At 41.2% G+C, this 13,521-nt stretch overlaps 2 protein-coding genes across 4 annotated transcripts in view; one reads left to right on the forward strand and one right to left on the reverse strand.

Moving 5' to 3' along the window:
• Positions 1 to 10,205, reverse strand: part of strn (striatin, calmodulin binding protein) — a 92,824-nt gene extending 82,619 nt beyond the window's left edge. For 2 of the 3 annotated variants that reach the window (XM_042302013.1, XM_042302012.1), the window contains exon 1: positions 9,836 to 10,204. In XM_042302013.1, coding sequence (XP_042157947.1) covers positions 9,836 to 10,057 — 222 coding nt within the window. In that variant the 5' untranslated portion in view covers positions 10,058 to 10,204. Of the gene's footprint in view, positions 1 to 9,835 lie in introns of all 3 variants that reach the window. The other variant, XM_024442973.2, reaches the window with a different exon arrangement.
• Positions 10,206 to 10,969: 764 nt separating this feature from the next.
• Positions 10,970 to 12,076, forward strand: map1lc3c (microtubule-associated protein 1 light chain 3 gamma). The gene is made up of 4 exons (XM_024442993.2): positions 10,970 to 11,113; positions 11,196 to 11,251; positions 11,341 to 11,447; positions 11,706 to 12,076. The coding sequence occupies exons 1-4, from the start codon at positions 11,053 to 11,055 to the stop codon at positions 11,911 to 11,913; spliced, it is 432 nt and encodes a 143-aa protein (XP_024298761.1). The 5' UTR covers positions 10,970 to 11,052; the 3' UTR covers positions 11,914 to 12,076.
• Positions 12,077 to 13,521: the final 1,445 nt, after the last annotated feature.

Consider the following 13,521-nt stretch of genomic DNA (forward strand, 5'->3'; position numbering starts at 1 on the left):
CCTGTGCGTGCTAGAAACCTATCCACCAATAAACGTTAAAATTTGATTTGATTTGATCTTACGTTAGACAATAACCAGGTTTCCATCCAACCATATTAACATGGATGAATTAGCTGACTCATAACTCAACTCCAGAACAATGCAGCCCGCCTGGTTGTCAACCATCCCAAGTCACATGATACTTTTTTGGCCGGTGAAATAGATTATGCTACAATTGCATTGGAAGTGTTTTATGGGTGAATATTGAGATAATAACCATCATGTCGAGGTGAACTTGGAGCCACGAGAGGACAAGTTGTGTTGTCCTCCCCACCATGACGTGGAAAAGCATGAATAGTTTATTAGGAAGATCAAATCGTACTTGTTACATGCACCGAATACAACAGGTGTAGGTAGACCTTACACTGAAATTCTTACTTACCAGCCCTTAACCAACAATGAAGATAAGAAAAATACATGTTAAGAAAGTATTTACTAAAATGAACTGAAGTTTAAAAAAAAAAATTTAAAAAAAAGAGGAAACTAACAAATAATTAAAGAGCATCATTTAAAATAACAGTAGCGAGGCTATATACAGGGGGCATCGATACACAGTCAATGTGCAGGGGCATAGGTTAGTCGAGGTAATATGTACATGTAAAGTTACTACGCACAGACGAAATAGGAGTCATGATGAACTTCACATGGTGGTTTAGTGCACGGTGATGAAATTAATGCAAATTTCAAATAGATCCAGGTTATTATTTGTAGGCTGAAGACATGATGATCGGTGCTTGGCTGACTATTATAAAATAAAATAAATGATCTTATCTTTGTCTCATCATACAACATACCATGTCCACTTTACCAGCGAACTGTTGTCTAGAGCAGTGGTCCCCAAACTTTTACTGTTCCGGGGACCACCAAATCATTGTTAAAAGCTCGAGGACCACCATTTGCAGAGTCACATTTTGAAACAAAATATCTTGCTGGTCGAACTTAGTCAATTATAGCAGTGAATGTAACAACTTAAATGACTATTATTATTATAATTATTATAATAAACAATTAGCATTGTGAAAAGTAATGTAAAATTGCTTATAATACCATTAATACTCCCAACTGTTATTATTTTTGAAAAAATAAAAAATAAAGACTACATTTGCAGACCACCTGCAGTACAGGTTGGCAACCACTGGTCTAGAGAGCACGCACCAAAAACAGCTTGGGAAAGTTAGCTATTTATCAAATAAGTTTTTGTAACAAAAGCATCAGCAGAGTAAAAAAATAATAATAATCGGTACATGAAAACGTAAGCGTAGAAAAAGCTTTTTATGTGCACTACATAACTCACAGCCTTCTATCCACAACAAGTCAGTTTGATGGAAAACGCAGATCTTAGAATATTCACATGGAAAATCTGTCGCCAATTGAATGGAAACCTAGCTAATTTGGATTATTTCTATTCCGTCATGCTTTGGAGGTGAGGTACCATTCGTACTGTCACACTTTTAGGATACAAATTGCAGGAGAATATATTTCCAAATTTTAAAAAATTGGTTTATGAGATTTATTTATGCCTGCCAAATGTTGTGGCAGGGCCAAGTGTTTCTGGAGCTGCTAGACGAGTTCCAATAGAGTAGACCGTCAGCCTCTGGGGCGCTCGGTCTCAATTCTCCCCCTCCGCCATCGATCCAGAGGTCAGAGAGACTGCTTATAGACGCACTATCCCCAGTCTGATGGACTCCACGCCTTCTCCCCAGAGTGGGAAAATTGCTGCCTGGGTGTCAATTGATCTCCTGAACATATGGTGAGTATAGCGATTTGTGTCATGTCATTAAAACATGGTGGATGTGCAAATTCTGAGCAAATAAACATACCTCAGACAGCAGAACGATAATAGTCTGGTCTTATGATAAACTACCTCATTACATGGGATAATGACGGGAAGCCATAAAAACAGCGATCTGGAATTTGACGTATGCGCTGCAATGACAGCAAGGTCCAGATTTTGCCTTGACAAGCAGTCAGTTATGCATAATCCCAGGCATACTGTCTACCCACAGCAACGGCTATTGCACATCGGTTTCTTGACGATGTCATTTAATTAGTGAGATGAAAATAGGTCTAAAAAAGACTACTTAAAAAGATAAAGGGCATTGGAATTACACACCAAAGCAGTAATACTTTAAATAGTAGCCTGCAGGCCTTATTCCCCCCATAGCCTATCTCCATTTACATAACTTTGCATAATTTAAGTGTCATGATATGATGGCACACACACTGAAAGAATGGTGGTATGCAAATCATTAAAGTATAAAAAGGTGTTATTCAGTAAAACATTTACATTATGCAGAGTTATAATTGAGATTGCAGAGTTGGTTTGATGTCGCCTTTTCTAACTATTGGCCCGTGACCTCTTAACGTTTTGAATAAACAGCTCAATCTTACTGAGTATCCACGCACAGAGGGAGGTCTGAAACTGAAGTAAAAAGTTATTCATGTCGTGAAACAAGTCGTTAAGTGCAATCTCTAAATAATCTAAAGGCTTTGTGGAATAAAATGCAAAGAAATAACACAGTAAAACAAGTATGAATACTGCAGTGTTGTCCACAGTGCCAGACAGTCCCTTCCGGTATAAACACCTGTAAAACACAGTGATGGTGTTCATAGGGCTAGCAGGTGGGCCTCTTGTTAGAATACCAGTTACTCATAGACTGGAGGTGCCAGGCTACTGTACCCAACTGCCTGAGAGAACGCTCTCTGGCTACCTTCCAAATGGCACCCTATTCCCTTTAAAAGGAATAGGGTGCAAAAGCTATCTGGTCAAAAGTAGTGCACTAAATAGGGAATGGAGTGCCATTGGAGACACGCACACTCTCTCCTTCAGAGAGGACTTTCTCACACTCCCACATTCTCAAATGGACATACTGTTCCAGGGCGGTCAAAGGGAGTCATTGGAATAAACACTTGTGGGGAAATGACAAAATGTGATGACCCAGAAAAGGCCTAGGAAGTAGTAGTATCTTGAGTATGTAACACGTCGACTAGTATACTAGTCAGTGTGGCGGAATATGTACACACAAAAAAAGCCCTCCCACACCTCACCAGTACTGGGTAGTAGCTACCTGAGATTCAGCCTGGAGCTTGCTTCTGTGAAAAACACCGGGCTCCATTTTAAAGACGGGGCAGGGAGCCACGACACCCGCGGTGTCAGCTCTGTGGCATGACTCACTTGAAACCAAAATTCATACTGGTTGTTATGGGTCATTGGAGAACACGCGGAAGCCGACAAGCCGTGAGATCCGAAAGATCCCAACGACGCGGGCCGCCTCTGGGCCGCCCTCTCGGCCACAAACGTCTCTGAACAAGGAAAAAAATGACTATTATTCAAATGTCGGAGGGAGTTGAATACCAAACACTGACAAGCAGCTCAGATGGGGGGGGGGGGCCTCCCAAGTGCAAGCCAAGGCAAAGAAATAGGCTGAACAGGCCCATGTACTGTTTCCTCAGAGACCCAGCACTTAATGTAAGTGTGGGTTATGCAGAAAAAAAAGCACGAGAAAAAAAACAGATCTCCCAACATGCTGGTGAGCATTGGTCGGTTCTTTCTCCCATTGGTTGTTTCTTCCTGCACCCACTCCCGTCTTCGCCTACTCCGCAATGTATTTATAGTGCGGGGAAGGAGGGAAGGAAAAGTGGTGATGATGCCAGACATCCTATCCTCTTGGGCAAAGTAGGAGTAGAGGCAGAGAGAGGCTCACAGTGATTCTTTAACACACTCACACTCAATGTGATGTCATGGATTCCCAGTGTTGTGCAACAGCAGTACTTCTGGGTCAAAATGCTAGGCCAGTGCCCTTCAGTGATCGTCCAACTCCGACAGCAATGGTCACGAAGGCGCCCATTTCGAAAATTACCCAGCCCAGAGATACTTTTGTATCTCTAGTGTATGTGGACACCCCTTCAAATTAGCGGCTTTGGCTATTTCAGCTACACCCGTTGCTGACAGGTGTATAAAATTGAACACACAGCCATACAATCGCCATAGACAAAACATTGGCAGTAGAATGGCCTTACTGAAGAGCTCAGTGACTTTCAACATGGCACAGTCATATGATGGCACCGTCATAGGATGGCACCTTTCCAACAAGTAAGTTTGTCATATTTCTGCCCTGCTAGAGCTGCCCCTGTAAGTGTTGCTATTGTGAAGTGGAAACATCTAGGAACAACAATGGCTCAGCCGCGAAGTGGCAGGCCAAACAAGCTCACAGAACCGGACCGCCGATTGCTGAAGCGCGTAAAAATTGTCTGTTCTCGGTTGCAACACTCACTACAGACTTCCAAATGGCCTCTGGGAGCAACGCCAACACAATAACTTTTTGTTTCAATGGCCGAGCAGCCACACACAAGCCTGAGAATACCATGCACAATACCAAGCGTTGACTGGAGTGGTGTGAAGCTCGGCGCCATTGGAGCAGTGTAAACATGTTCTCTGGAGTGATGAATCACGCTTCACCATCTGGCAGTCTGACGGACGAATCTAGGTTTGGTGGACACCAGGAGAATGCTACCTGCCCCAATGCATAGTGTCAACTGTAAAGTTTGGTGGAGGAGGAATAATGGTCTGGGGCTGTTTTTCATGGTTCGGGCTAGGCCTCTTAGTTCCAGTGAAGGGAAATCTTAGTAATACAGCATACAATGACATTCTAGACGATTCTGTGCTTCCAATTTTGTGGCAACAGTTTAGGGAAAGCATTTTCCTGTTTCAGTATGACAATGTCCGCATGCCCAAAGTGAGGTCCATACAGAAATGGGTTGTCGAGATTGGTCTGGAAGAACTTGACTGGCCTGCACAGAGCCCTGACCTCAACCCCATCGAACACCTTTTGGATGAATTGGAACGCCGACTGCAAGTCAGGCCTAATCGCCTAACATCAGTGCCCGACCTCACGAATGCTCTTTTGGTCATGTAGTGTTTTATACAAAATAGGTGATGGACATCCACAAATTAATACAAACCATACAAAACGTAACATATCACACTAAATATAGTGTCGAGGATTACTTACAGAATAATACGAAATGCTCTGAGACCAGGTTGGTGTGTCACAACACTCCTGCTCAAGGATATGGAAACAGGGAGTGGGGTGACCACCGGTGTTCACATACTAGCGACTAACGTACGTTAAAAAACATTTTTTAAAAGCTCTGTGCCGTCAATGTTGAGCACTCTGTGGGACCATTCCCCACCAACATGTTGTTTTAACGCAGGCACTTCCAGGTTAGCTTGTTGAGTAGGGCATTAACGAAGGTTCAGAATCTCCATCTGCTCAATTACATTTTTCTCCAGTAGTTTCCAGAAGGGAAAAGCTTTTGTTGCAGAATGAAACCCTACAGTCACACCCCTTGACTTTTCCCACATTTAGCAGTGTTACAAATTGGGACTAATTTCATTGTTTTTTGTTTTTAACAGTCTGCCAAAATACTGTAAAGTCAATGTGAAAGAACATTTAAAAAGATGATTTAAAAGATGAAAAATAAAACACTAATATATCTTCATTGAAGTATTCTAAGAGCTTTGCGCACCTGGATTTTACAATATTTTCCCATTATTATTTTTTAACTCTTACACTGTCAAGTTGGTTGCTGATTATTGGTTGTTGATCAAGTCTTGCCATAGATTTTCAAGCTGATTTAAGTCAAAACTGTATCTAGGCCACTCAGGAACATTCAGTGTACATTTGGCAATGTGTTTTAGGATATTGTCCACCTGAAAGATAAATGTCTCTTTCGGTGTCTGTTGGAAAGCAGACAAAACAGGTTTTCCTCTAGGATTTTGTGCTTAGCTTGATTGTTTATTTTATTATTATTTTTTAAATTAAAAACACCCTAGTCCTTCAGATGATGAGCATACCCATAACATGATGCAGCCAACACCATGCTTGAAAATATGACGAGTGGTACTCAGTGTTGTGTTTGCCCCAAACATAAAGTTAATGTCTTGTTTGCAGTATTACTTTAGTGCTTTATTGCAAACAGGACACATGTTGTGGAATATTTTTTATTCTGCACTGACTTCCTTCTTTTACTTTGTCATTTAGGTTAGTATTGTGCAGTAACTACAATGTTGTTGATCATCCTCAGTTTTCTCCTATCACAACCATTCAACTGTAACTGTTTTAAAATCACCATTGGCCTCATGGTGAAATCCCTAGGCGGTTTCCTTCCTCTCCAGCAACGGAGTTAGGAAGTACACCTGTATCTTTGTAGTGACTGGGTGTATTGATACACTATCCAAAGTGTAATTAATATCTTCCCCTTGCTGAAAGAGATATTTAGTGTCTGCTTTTTTATTTACCCATCTACCAATAGGTGTTCTTCTTTGTGAGGTATTAGAAAAGCTCCCTGGTCTTTGTGGTTGAATCTGTGCTTGAAATTCAGTACTCAATTGAGGGACCTTACATAGAATTGCAAGTGTGGGGTAAAACCAGAGATTGGATAATTATTTGAAAATTGTTAAGAACTACACTGAACAAAAACATGTAAAAGTGCTGGTCCCATGTTTCATGAGCGGAAAAACAAGATTCCAGAAATGTTCCATACAAACTAAAAGCTTATTTCTCTCAAATGTTGTGCACAAATGTGTTTACATTCCTGTTAGTGAGCATTTGGTGCTGAGGAGTTTGTCTGTCTGTAATAAAGGCCTTTTGTGGGTAAAAAACAATTCTGATTGGCTAGGCCTGGCTCCCCAATGGATGGATAATAATTTATTTTTTTCAAATGACTGATTTCCTTATATTAAACTGTAACTCAGCTAAATCTTTGAAATTGCTGCATATTGCGTTTACATTTTGTTCAGTATATTATTGCACAAAGAGTGAGTCCATGCAACTTATTATGGTACTTGTTAAGCACATGTTTTGTCCTGAACATATTTAGGCTTGCCATAATACTTATTGACTCAAGACATTTCAGCTTTTAATTTTGTATTAATTATTTTGAAAACAAAATTCCACTTTGACATTGTGGGGTTGTGTGTGTAGATCAGTGGCACACAATCTCAATTCATTCCATTTTAAATTCAGGCTGTAACAACAACAACAACAACATGTGGGAAAGGTCAAGGGGTGTGGATACTTTCTGAAGGCACTGTATATCCGGTCAATTCAATTTTTACATTCGCTCAGCTAAGACTTTAACGGAATGCAGGGTCGCTACTACACTATATAGTGGCACGGCAGCAGAACAAATGCATTAACATATTAAATTGCTTTCTGCTCATTGCCAGTGGAGCGATTCTGACACTCATTTGTCACTTGCCAATGAGCTCCCTCTACTACTGATAAGCACTAGAAGTAAATGGGGAGGAAAATTTAAAAAACAAAACCTTCTCCGGAATCAGGAGGGTAACTTGGTCATCTAGGTCTATTCGCTCTCCTTCGTCCAGGCATAATAAGAAATGAAAGTCTGCTTTGATTGAGGCAGGACATTTTCAAAGTAAATGATGCACAAATGCCACGTCCAGTTACACATAGTTCATTTAGAATCTGATCAAGCATTGCCCTTTAAAAAATGCCTATTTTGTCTAGCTTTAAATGGCTAGAAGGCAGAATTTTAGGGGGAAAATAAGCGTACTTTCTTTATGAAACAATTTTACACCACCATTTTCAGACATTTCTGGATGTTGCACATCCTTGGCTGAACACAGTGTACATCCTAAATTGTCTGAAAATCCAAAATGGTTTGTGGAAAATTGTGTTTCATGAAGAAAGTATGCATATTTTTTATTTTTCTCCACCTTCTCGCCATTAAAGCTAGTTAAGTAGGAAAATTATGTCTTTGCGGCCTGAATAGAGGATGCTTCATGTACGAGCCGGTCTACGGGGACACGTTTGTATTAACGGGAATGCACATCAAGCCTTGATGATTGTGCAGATCTAACGTAGCGCCCATGCACTATCGGTTGCCTAGCACTTGGCACTGGCCTTGGTTAGCAATGTTCGGAGGCACTCATGTACACTGAACAAAAATATAAAAACGCAACATGTGAAGTGTTGGTCCCCTGTTTCATGAGCTGAAAAACAAGATCCCAGATATGTTCCATATGCACTAAAAGCTTATTTCTCTAAAATGTTGTGAACCATTTTTTGTTTTTACATCCCTGTTAGTGAGCATTTCTCCTTTGCTAAGATAAAAAGAGCGGCATATCAAGAAGCTGATTAAACAACATGATCATTAAACAGGTGCACCTTGTGCTGGGGACAATGAAAGGCCAGTCTAAAAAATGTGAAGTTTTGTCACAACACAATGCCACAGATGTCTCAAGTTGAGGGAGCGTGCAACTGGCATACTGGCTGCAAGAAATGTCCCCCAGAGCTGTTGCCAGAGAATTGAACATTCATTTCTCTACCCATGATGTATAAGAGAATTTGGCAGTACGTCCGACAGGTCTCACAACCGCAGACCACAACAGATGCCCCATGGTGGCGGTAGGGTTATGGTATTAGCAGGCATAAACTACAGACAACAAACACAATTGCATTTTATCAATGGTGTGCCGAGGCCCATTATTGTGCCATTCATCCGCCGCCAACACCTTGTGTTTTAGCATGATAATGCATGGCCCTATTTCGCAAGGATCTATGTACAATTCCTTGAATCTGAAAATGTCCCAGTTCTTCCATGGCCTGCACACTCACCATGTCCCCCATTTTGAGCATGTTTGGGATGCTCTGGATCGACATGTACGACAGCGTGGTTCAGTTCCCGCCAATATTCATAAACTTCGCACAGCCACTGAAGAGGAGTGGGACAACATTCCACTGGCCACAATCAACAGCCTGATCAACTCCATGCAAGTAGACCTATTGCGCTGCAAGTGGCGGTCACACAGTTACTGACACCCCTACTTTTTTTTAAAGGTATGTGTATTCCCGGTCTTGTGAAATCCATAGATTTATTTCAATTGACTGGATTACTTACATTGTGTAGACCTTGAATGAGTTGTAGCTCACTCAAGCTACAACTCACTCAAGGCCTACACAATATGCTAATAGCCTTACCTCTGATAGATTTAAGACAAGTCGTAAGGCACAAAAACTAATGTCACTGCCTACTGAGTGCATAAGTCAACTGTGCTGTTCATTAGGATAACTGTCAAGTATTCAACAGACTTAAAATGGACATGCCATTGCACTTCACAGGTGAACTCAGCTTTCAATAACATGAAGTGTGTGTGTAGGCCTAATGAGTTGCTTGTTCAATACACTTGTGCTTGACATTTCGACAACCAATATTATTGAGAATGGGATGTAGATCTTTGGACTGCATCATGCAATGTTTCTTTGCATTCCAAGACGTAGGTATTCATCGAGGACAGACAGGTCCTTGGGTCTGCCTGACCACATTTGGATAGCCTTCTATCATTTAAAAACAATGGTAGTGAATAATTTGCACACAGAAGGCTACACTTGGAAATTAAAAGTTGTGTACAGTACAATACAGGCAGTGCTCTGCAATAGCAAGGTCCCCCGTTTTGTGTTTTGCCCTAGCACTACACAACTGATTACAAAGCTTGATGTGTTGGTTATTTGAATAAGCTGTGCTGTGGTGTGGTAGAAACCAAAACGTGCACACAGGGGGGGCCCTGGGCCGAGTTTGGGAAACCCTGTGCTATAGTGACTAATGTCATCCGACCAAGACTACTCTAGTAGCTACGTAGCTCGAGCAGTTCACGCCACAAAAGACCGTAGCGCGCGAGTAGGCTTCCTGACACAAATGTCAATCTTCCTAGAGCGGACTCAGCACCGTAAACCCCCACCAAAAATAAGCGGGACATTTTGACGTGGTTTACCTGCAATTCGGCTCGCTCCACCTCCCATTGCGCTCTATCCACCTCGAAGCGGGCCCATTCGTGTTGCAGAAAGTGCAATATCCCCGGAATGTTGTAATGAGCCCTGGCCGCCTCTCCGCCACCGACGTCGCCAGGCTGATGCGGTCCTTTGCCAGCGCCAGGCAAACCAGAGTTGTTGTTGTTGTTGTTAAAGAACACGCCGGGCCCTGCCTGTTCGTCCATGCCCAGGCCAGGTGTGTGGATTCGGTTCGCGCAAACTGGCACGACCGTGCTCAGACGAATGTGTTTTCCTTTAGCCGCCCCTGTGATATGAAAGGAAATAGCTACCTATAGCTCTCTCTACTGGGCAGGCACACTCACGTCTGAGCAGCCAGCTGTCAATTGGTGACGTTCACACTGAGCTCCCACCCACATCCAGAGTTTTCTTTACCCATTGGTCGATTTCAACGATTCACACTGGAATAAGCCAATCGGAAATAAATGCGCGTGGTGTTGACAACTGCCGTATCCTACGCATGATGGAATTTGAAGTTCAAAGAAGATTAGAGCTGCATTTTTCACACTAAAATGCGCCTGTTCTCTTTTGCTGTCTTTTTCTTTAGTTGTTTGTATCTGAAATTGGAAATGTCATAATGTATGCTTCGGAAGTGTATCTGTGTTAGCCATATTCCATATATTATAGCACATTCCATTCATTTATCGATGCATTCCATAGAGCCATTCATCCAGTTGTTTACATAGCACACACACACACGCCTATCACCCACGACCCCCTGACTGAAGTTCATGCCCTTTGAAATCCAAGAAAATACATGAAACTACATGTTGCCTACACATGATAGGGCGTACTTTAGTGTGAGAATATTATAAGGCCTCTATGTATAATTTGTGTGTAAGATATTTTAATTACCAAATTACCTCAATATAATGTTTAGTAATTCAAAATGTATTGTTTTTTTCAAACATATATTACATAAAACATTACATTCAGGTATTTCATTAGATCTTAAAGCATCTGGATTGGTTTTACACACTTCCCGACTCATTAATGAACGGTCAATTCATTAGCCATATGATGCGTGGTGACACAACCCCATGGTAATCATGTGATACGTCACTGCAACCACACTATTTAATTTCAGTTCGCTGATCAGCGTGGTCAAATCTTATAGTCTAGATCAGACAGCAGGAATTGAAGAGAGGAGTCACTTGCCCACATGATGCCGCCATTTGAGAAACCACAGCACCCCAAGACCTTCAAGCAGAGAAAAAGCTTTGGTGATTAATTTTATGTAATGATTTGCATGTGTTAGTCTATGCAGTGCTTTATAATCTCAACCACGTTTTCCATCCCAAACAGCCACGAGAAAACAGGAGGTCGCGGGGATCCGAACGAAGTTTCCAACTAAAATCCCGGTAAATTCGCTTATTTCTAAAACGTTATTCTACCCTTAAGTTCCATTGAATTTGCACCTTCTAAAAGTGATATTTCCAACCATACACAGGTTATCATTGAGCGGTATCAACGGGAGAAGTACTTGCCGCCTCTTGATAAAACGAAATTCCTGGTCCCACAAGAACTTTCCATGACTCAGTTTGTTACCGTTATAAGGTGTGTCTCTTGATGTGTTTTGCTGTGAATGTTTAACTTGTTAAGCGTGGATTATCATGACTGAAATTGACCTAAATCATGTTTTTGTTGGGAGAACTCGTACGTAATTTCAAGCTTGGTAATCACTTGATCTGAATCAGCCACGAGTGCCGCGCGACTGTCACTTTTCTTAAATGAATCATAATGACTTGCGTTTGTGCGTGAGCATTTCTACATTTGATTAGACTTGTCAATACTTGCTGCACGTTCTCGTTTCAGAAATCGTATGTCTCTGATGCAGAGTCAAGCGTTCTACCTGCTCATCAATAATAGTGGCCTGGCCAGCATGTCTCTTACCATGGCGCAAGTCTACAAGGACCACAAAGATGACGATGGATTTCTCTACATGACATACGCTTCTCAAGAAATGTTTGGTAGTTGTGTTGAAATCCATGAAGAGTCAGTGCCAATTGCTGGGAATGTTTGAGAAGATCTAAATTGCAGGATTGGATAATGTGCGGCCTCAGCTTTTGGCAGGCCCAATAACTGAACTTCGTGTATAGATATGAAATGCAATTTATATATATATTTAAAATTACGCTGGAAATGTTTTTGTATTGTTTTTAAGGTAATAAATGTTTCAAACTTTATTGAGGATCATGCTCTGCTTTACATGACTTTGGCCAGATTAATTTAAGCGGAAATGTGTTACTTTTTGGGCGACCAGTCAAATTTGCAAAGAAATAGTTGTCGGTTTGTCATTCTCGTTCAAGGCATGTCTAATGGTAGATCTGTTCTGTGTGCTATTTTTTTCCAACTGTTTGTAAGCCAGCTTCAAACAGCTGAAGTTAAATGTTTGGTTATTAAAAGTGAGTTCACAGCGGGTTAGATGGTACATTGAATTATTCTCTATTTGGTCACAAACTAAAATTGGGCAAATTTAGCACTTCAGCAAACGACGTTGCGCAGCGATTTCTGCAACAATAAATATTGTCACTCAAATGCTCATTTTAATTGAATTTCTCTGAAATGTGTAGACTTGGACATTGCCTTCAATAGGAGCTCTGAGGCATCAGTTAAAGGAAGGACCTGTTGACAGATTGCACAAATCGACTCCTATACTACCTCAAGGTACTTCTACATATCTGATTGGTCGAAAGATCAGAATTGGGTTGCCAGTGTTAACTTAGCACTGTTCATATTCAATCCAGTATGAGTCCCTTTTTGCCATATGGGGATCAGCCCTCTAGTACTATTTGAAATCTGTGCTTGACTAAACTTGCTTTGCTTAATGAACCAATCGAGGGTTTGGGGGCTATTCGATCTGCCAATCCAGACACATTATTTGAACCAAGGTCTGAAGATTGAAGTGTCAGGACTGCATTCAAAGGGGAACTTCCCAACTAGGAACAATCCTCCTGAAATAGTGAAACAGACAATCTTAAATCTGGTTTGACTTTGGATCTTTTAAGGCTGAAGTTCTTGTGTTTTAATAGGCGCAGCGTACTGGTAAAAGAACCATTCCAACTTCTAGAAAACAATTTTGGTAGTGTATCTTAACCTAGCATTTGACTGGACTGATGTATTTCAAACAGGAAGACTTGGTGTTCATGTTCATTGTGGCATGGACCCTGTAGCACCTTCACTGACTTACTGAGGTCCTTTTGATCTTAGGGGACCACTGTCAGGAACATGAAATGCCTTGATGTCACTTCCTGAATGTAATCAAGCCAAAGAGCAATTATACCATGCATCCTAATTAAATTTTTGTGCTTTTAGTCTTGGCTACAAATAGGATGAATGGCGCTTAATGTAGACTGACTCAGTGACAATGGGGCTATATGGCAATGAAGTATGAGCAATACTACTGAAGCACAAAGTTTCAAAAGCAATGTGAGGTTAATATGATTCAGAGGTCGTATTGAGATGTGTAGAATGCATAGGATATTGAAATTGTCAATCCACTTTCTATCATGTGGAATAAAACGAGGAATCCCAGATAATGCACAAGTCTGTATGCAGTGCCTAATGCTGCATTTACTTAGGCATCCAAATTCTGATATTTTGTCCTATTGGCAAAATAACTAATGATTGG

Source organism: Oncorhynchus tshawytscha, linkage group LG02 (genome assembly GCF_018296145.1).
Source record: "Oncorhynchus tshawytscha isolate Ot180627B linkage group LG02, Otsh_v2.0, whole genome shotgun sequence".
NCBI lineage: Eukaryota > Metazoa > Chordata > Actinopteri > Salmoniformes > Salmonidae > Oncorhynchus > Oncorhynchus tshawytscha.

Excerpts from the sequence above, each read along its gene's own strand:
- map1lc3c (XM_024442993.2), top strand. The coding sequence starts at position 11,053 with ATGATGCCGCCATTTGAGAAACCACAGCACCCCAAGACCTTCAAGCAG. Across the intron at positions 11,114-11,195 it reads CAAGCAGAGAAAAAGCTTTG|CCACGAGAAAACAGGAGGTC; the intron begins GTGATTAATTTT and ends CATCCCAAACAG. Across the intron at positions 11,448-11,705 it reads CAGTTTGTTACCGTTATAAG|AAATCGTATGTCTCTGATGC; the intron begins GTGTGTCTCTTG and ends TTCTCGTTTCAG.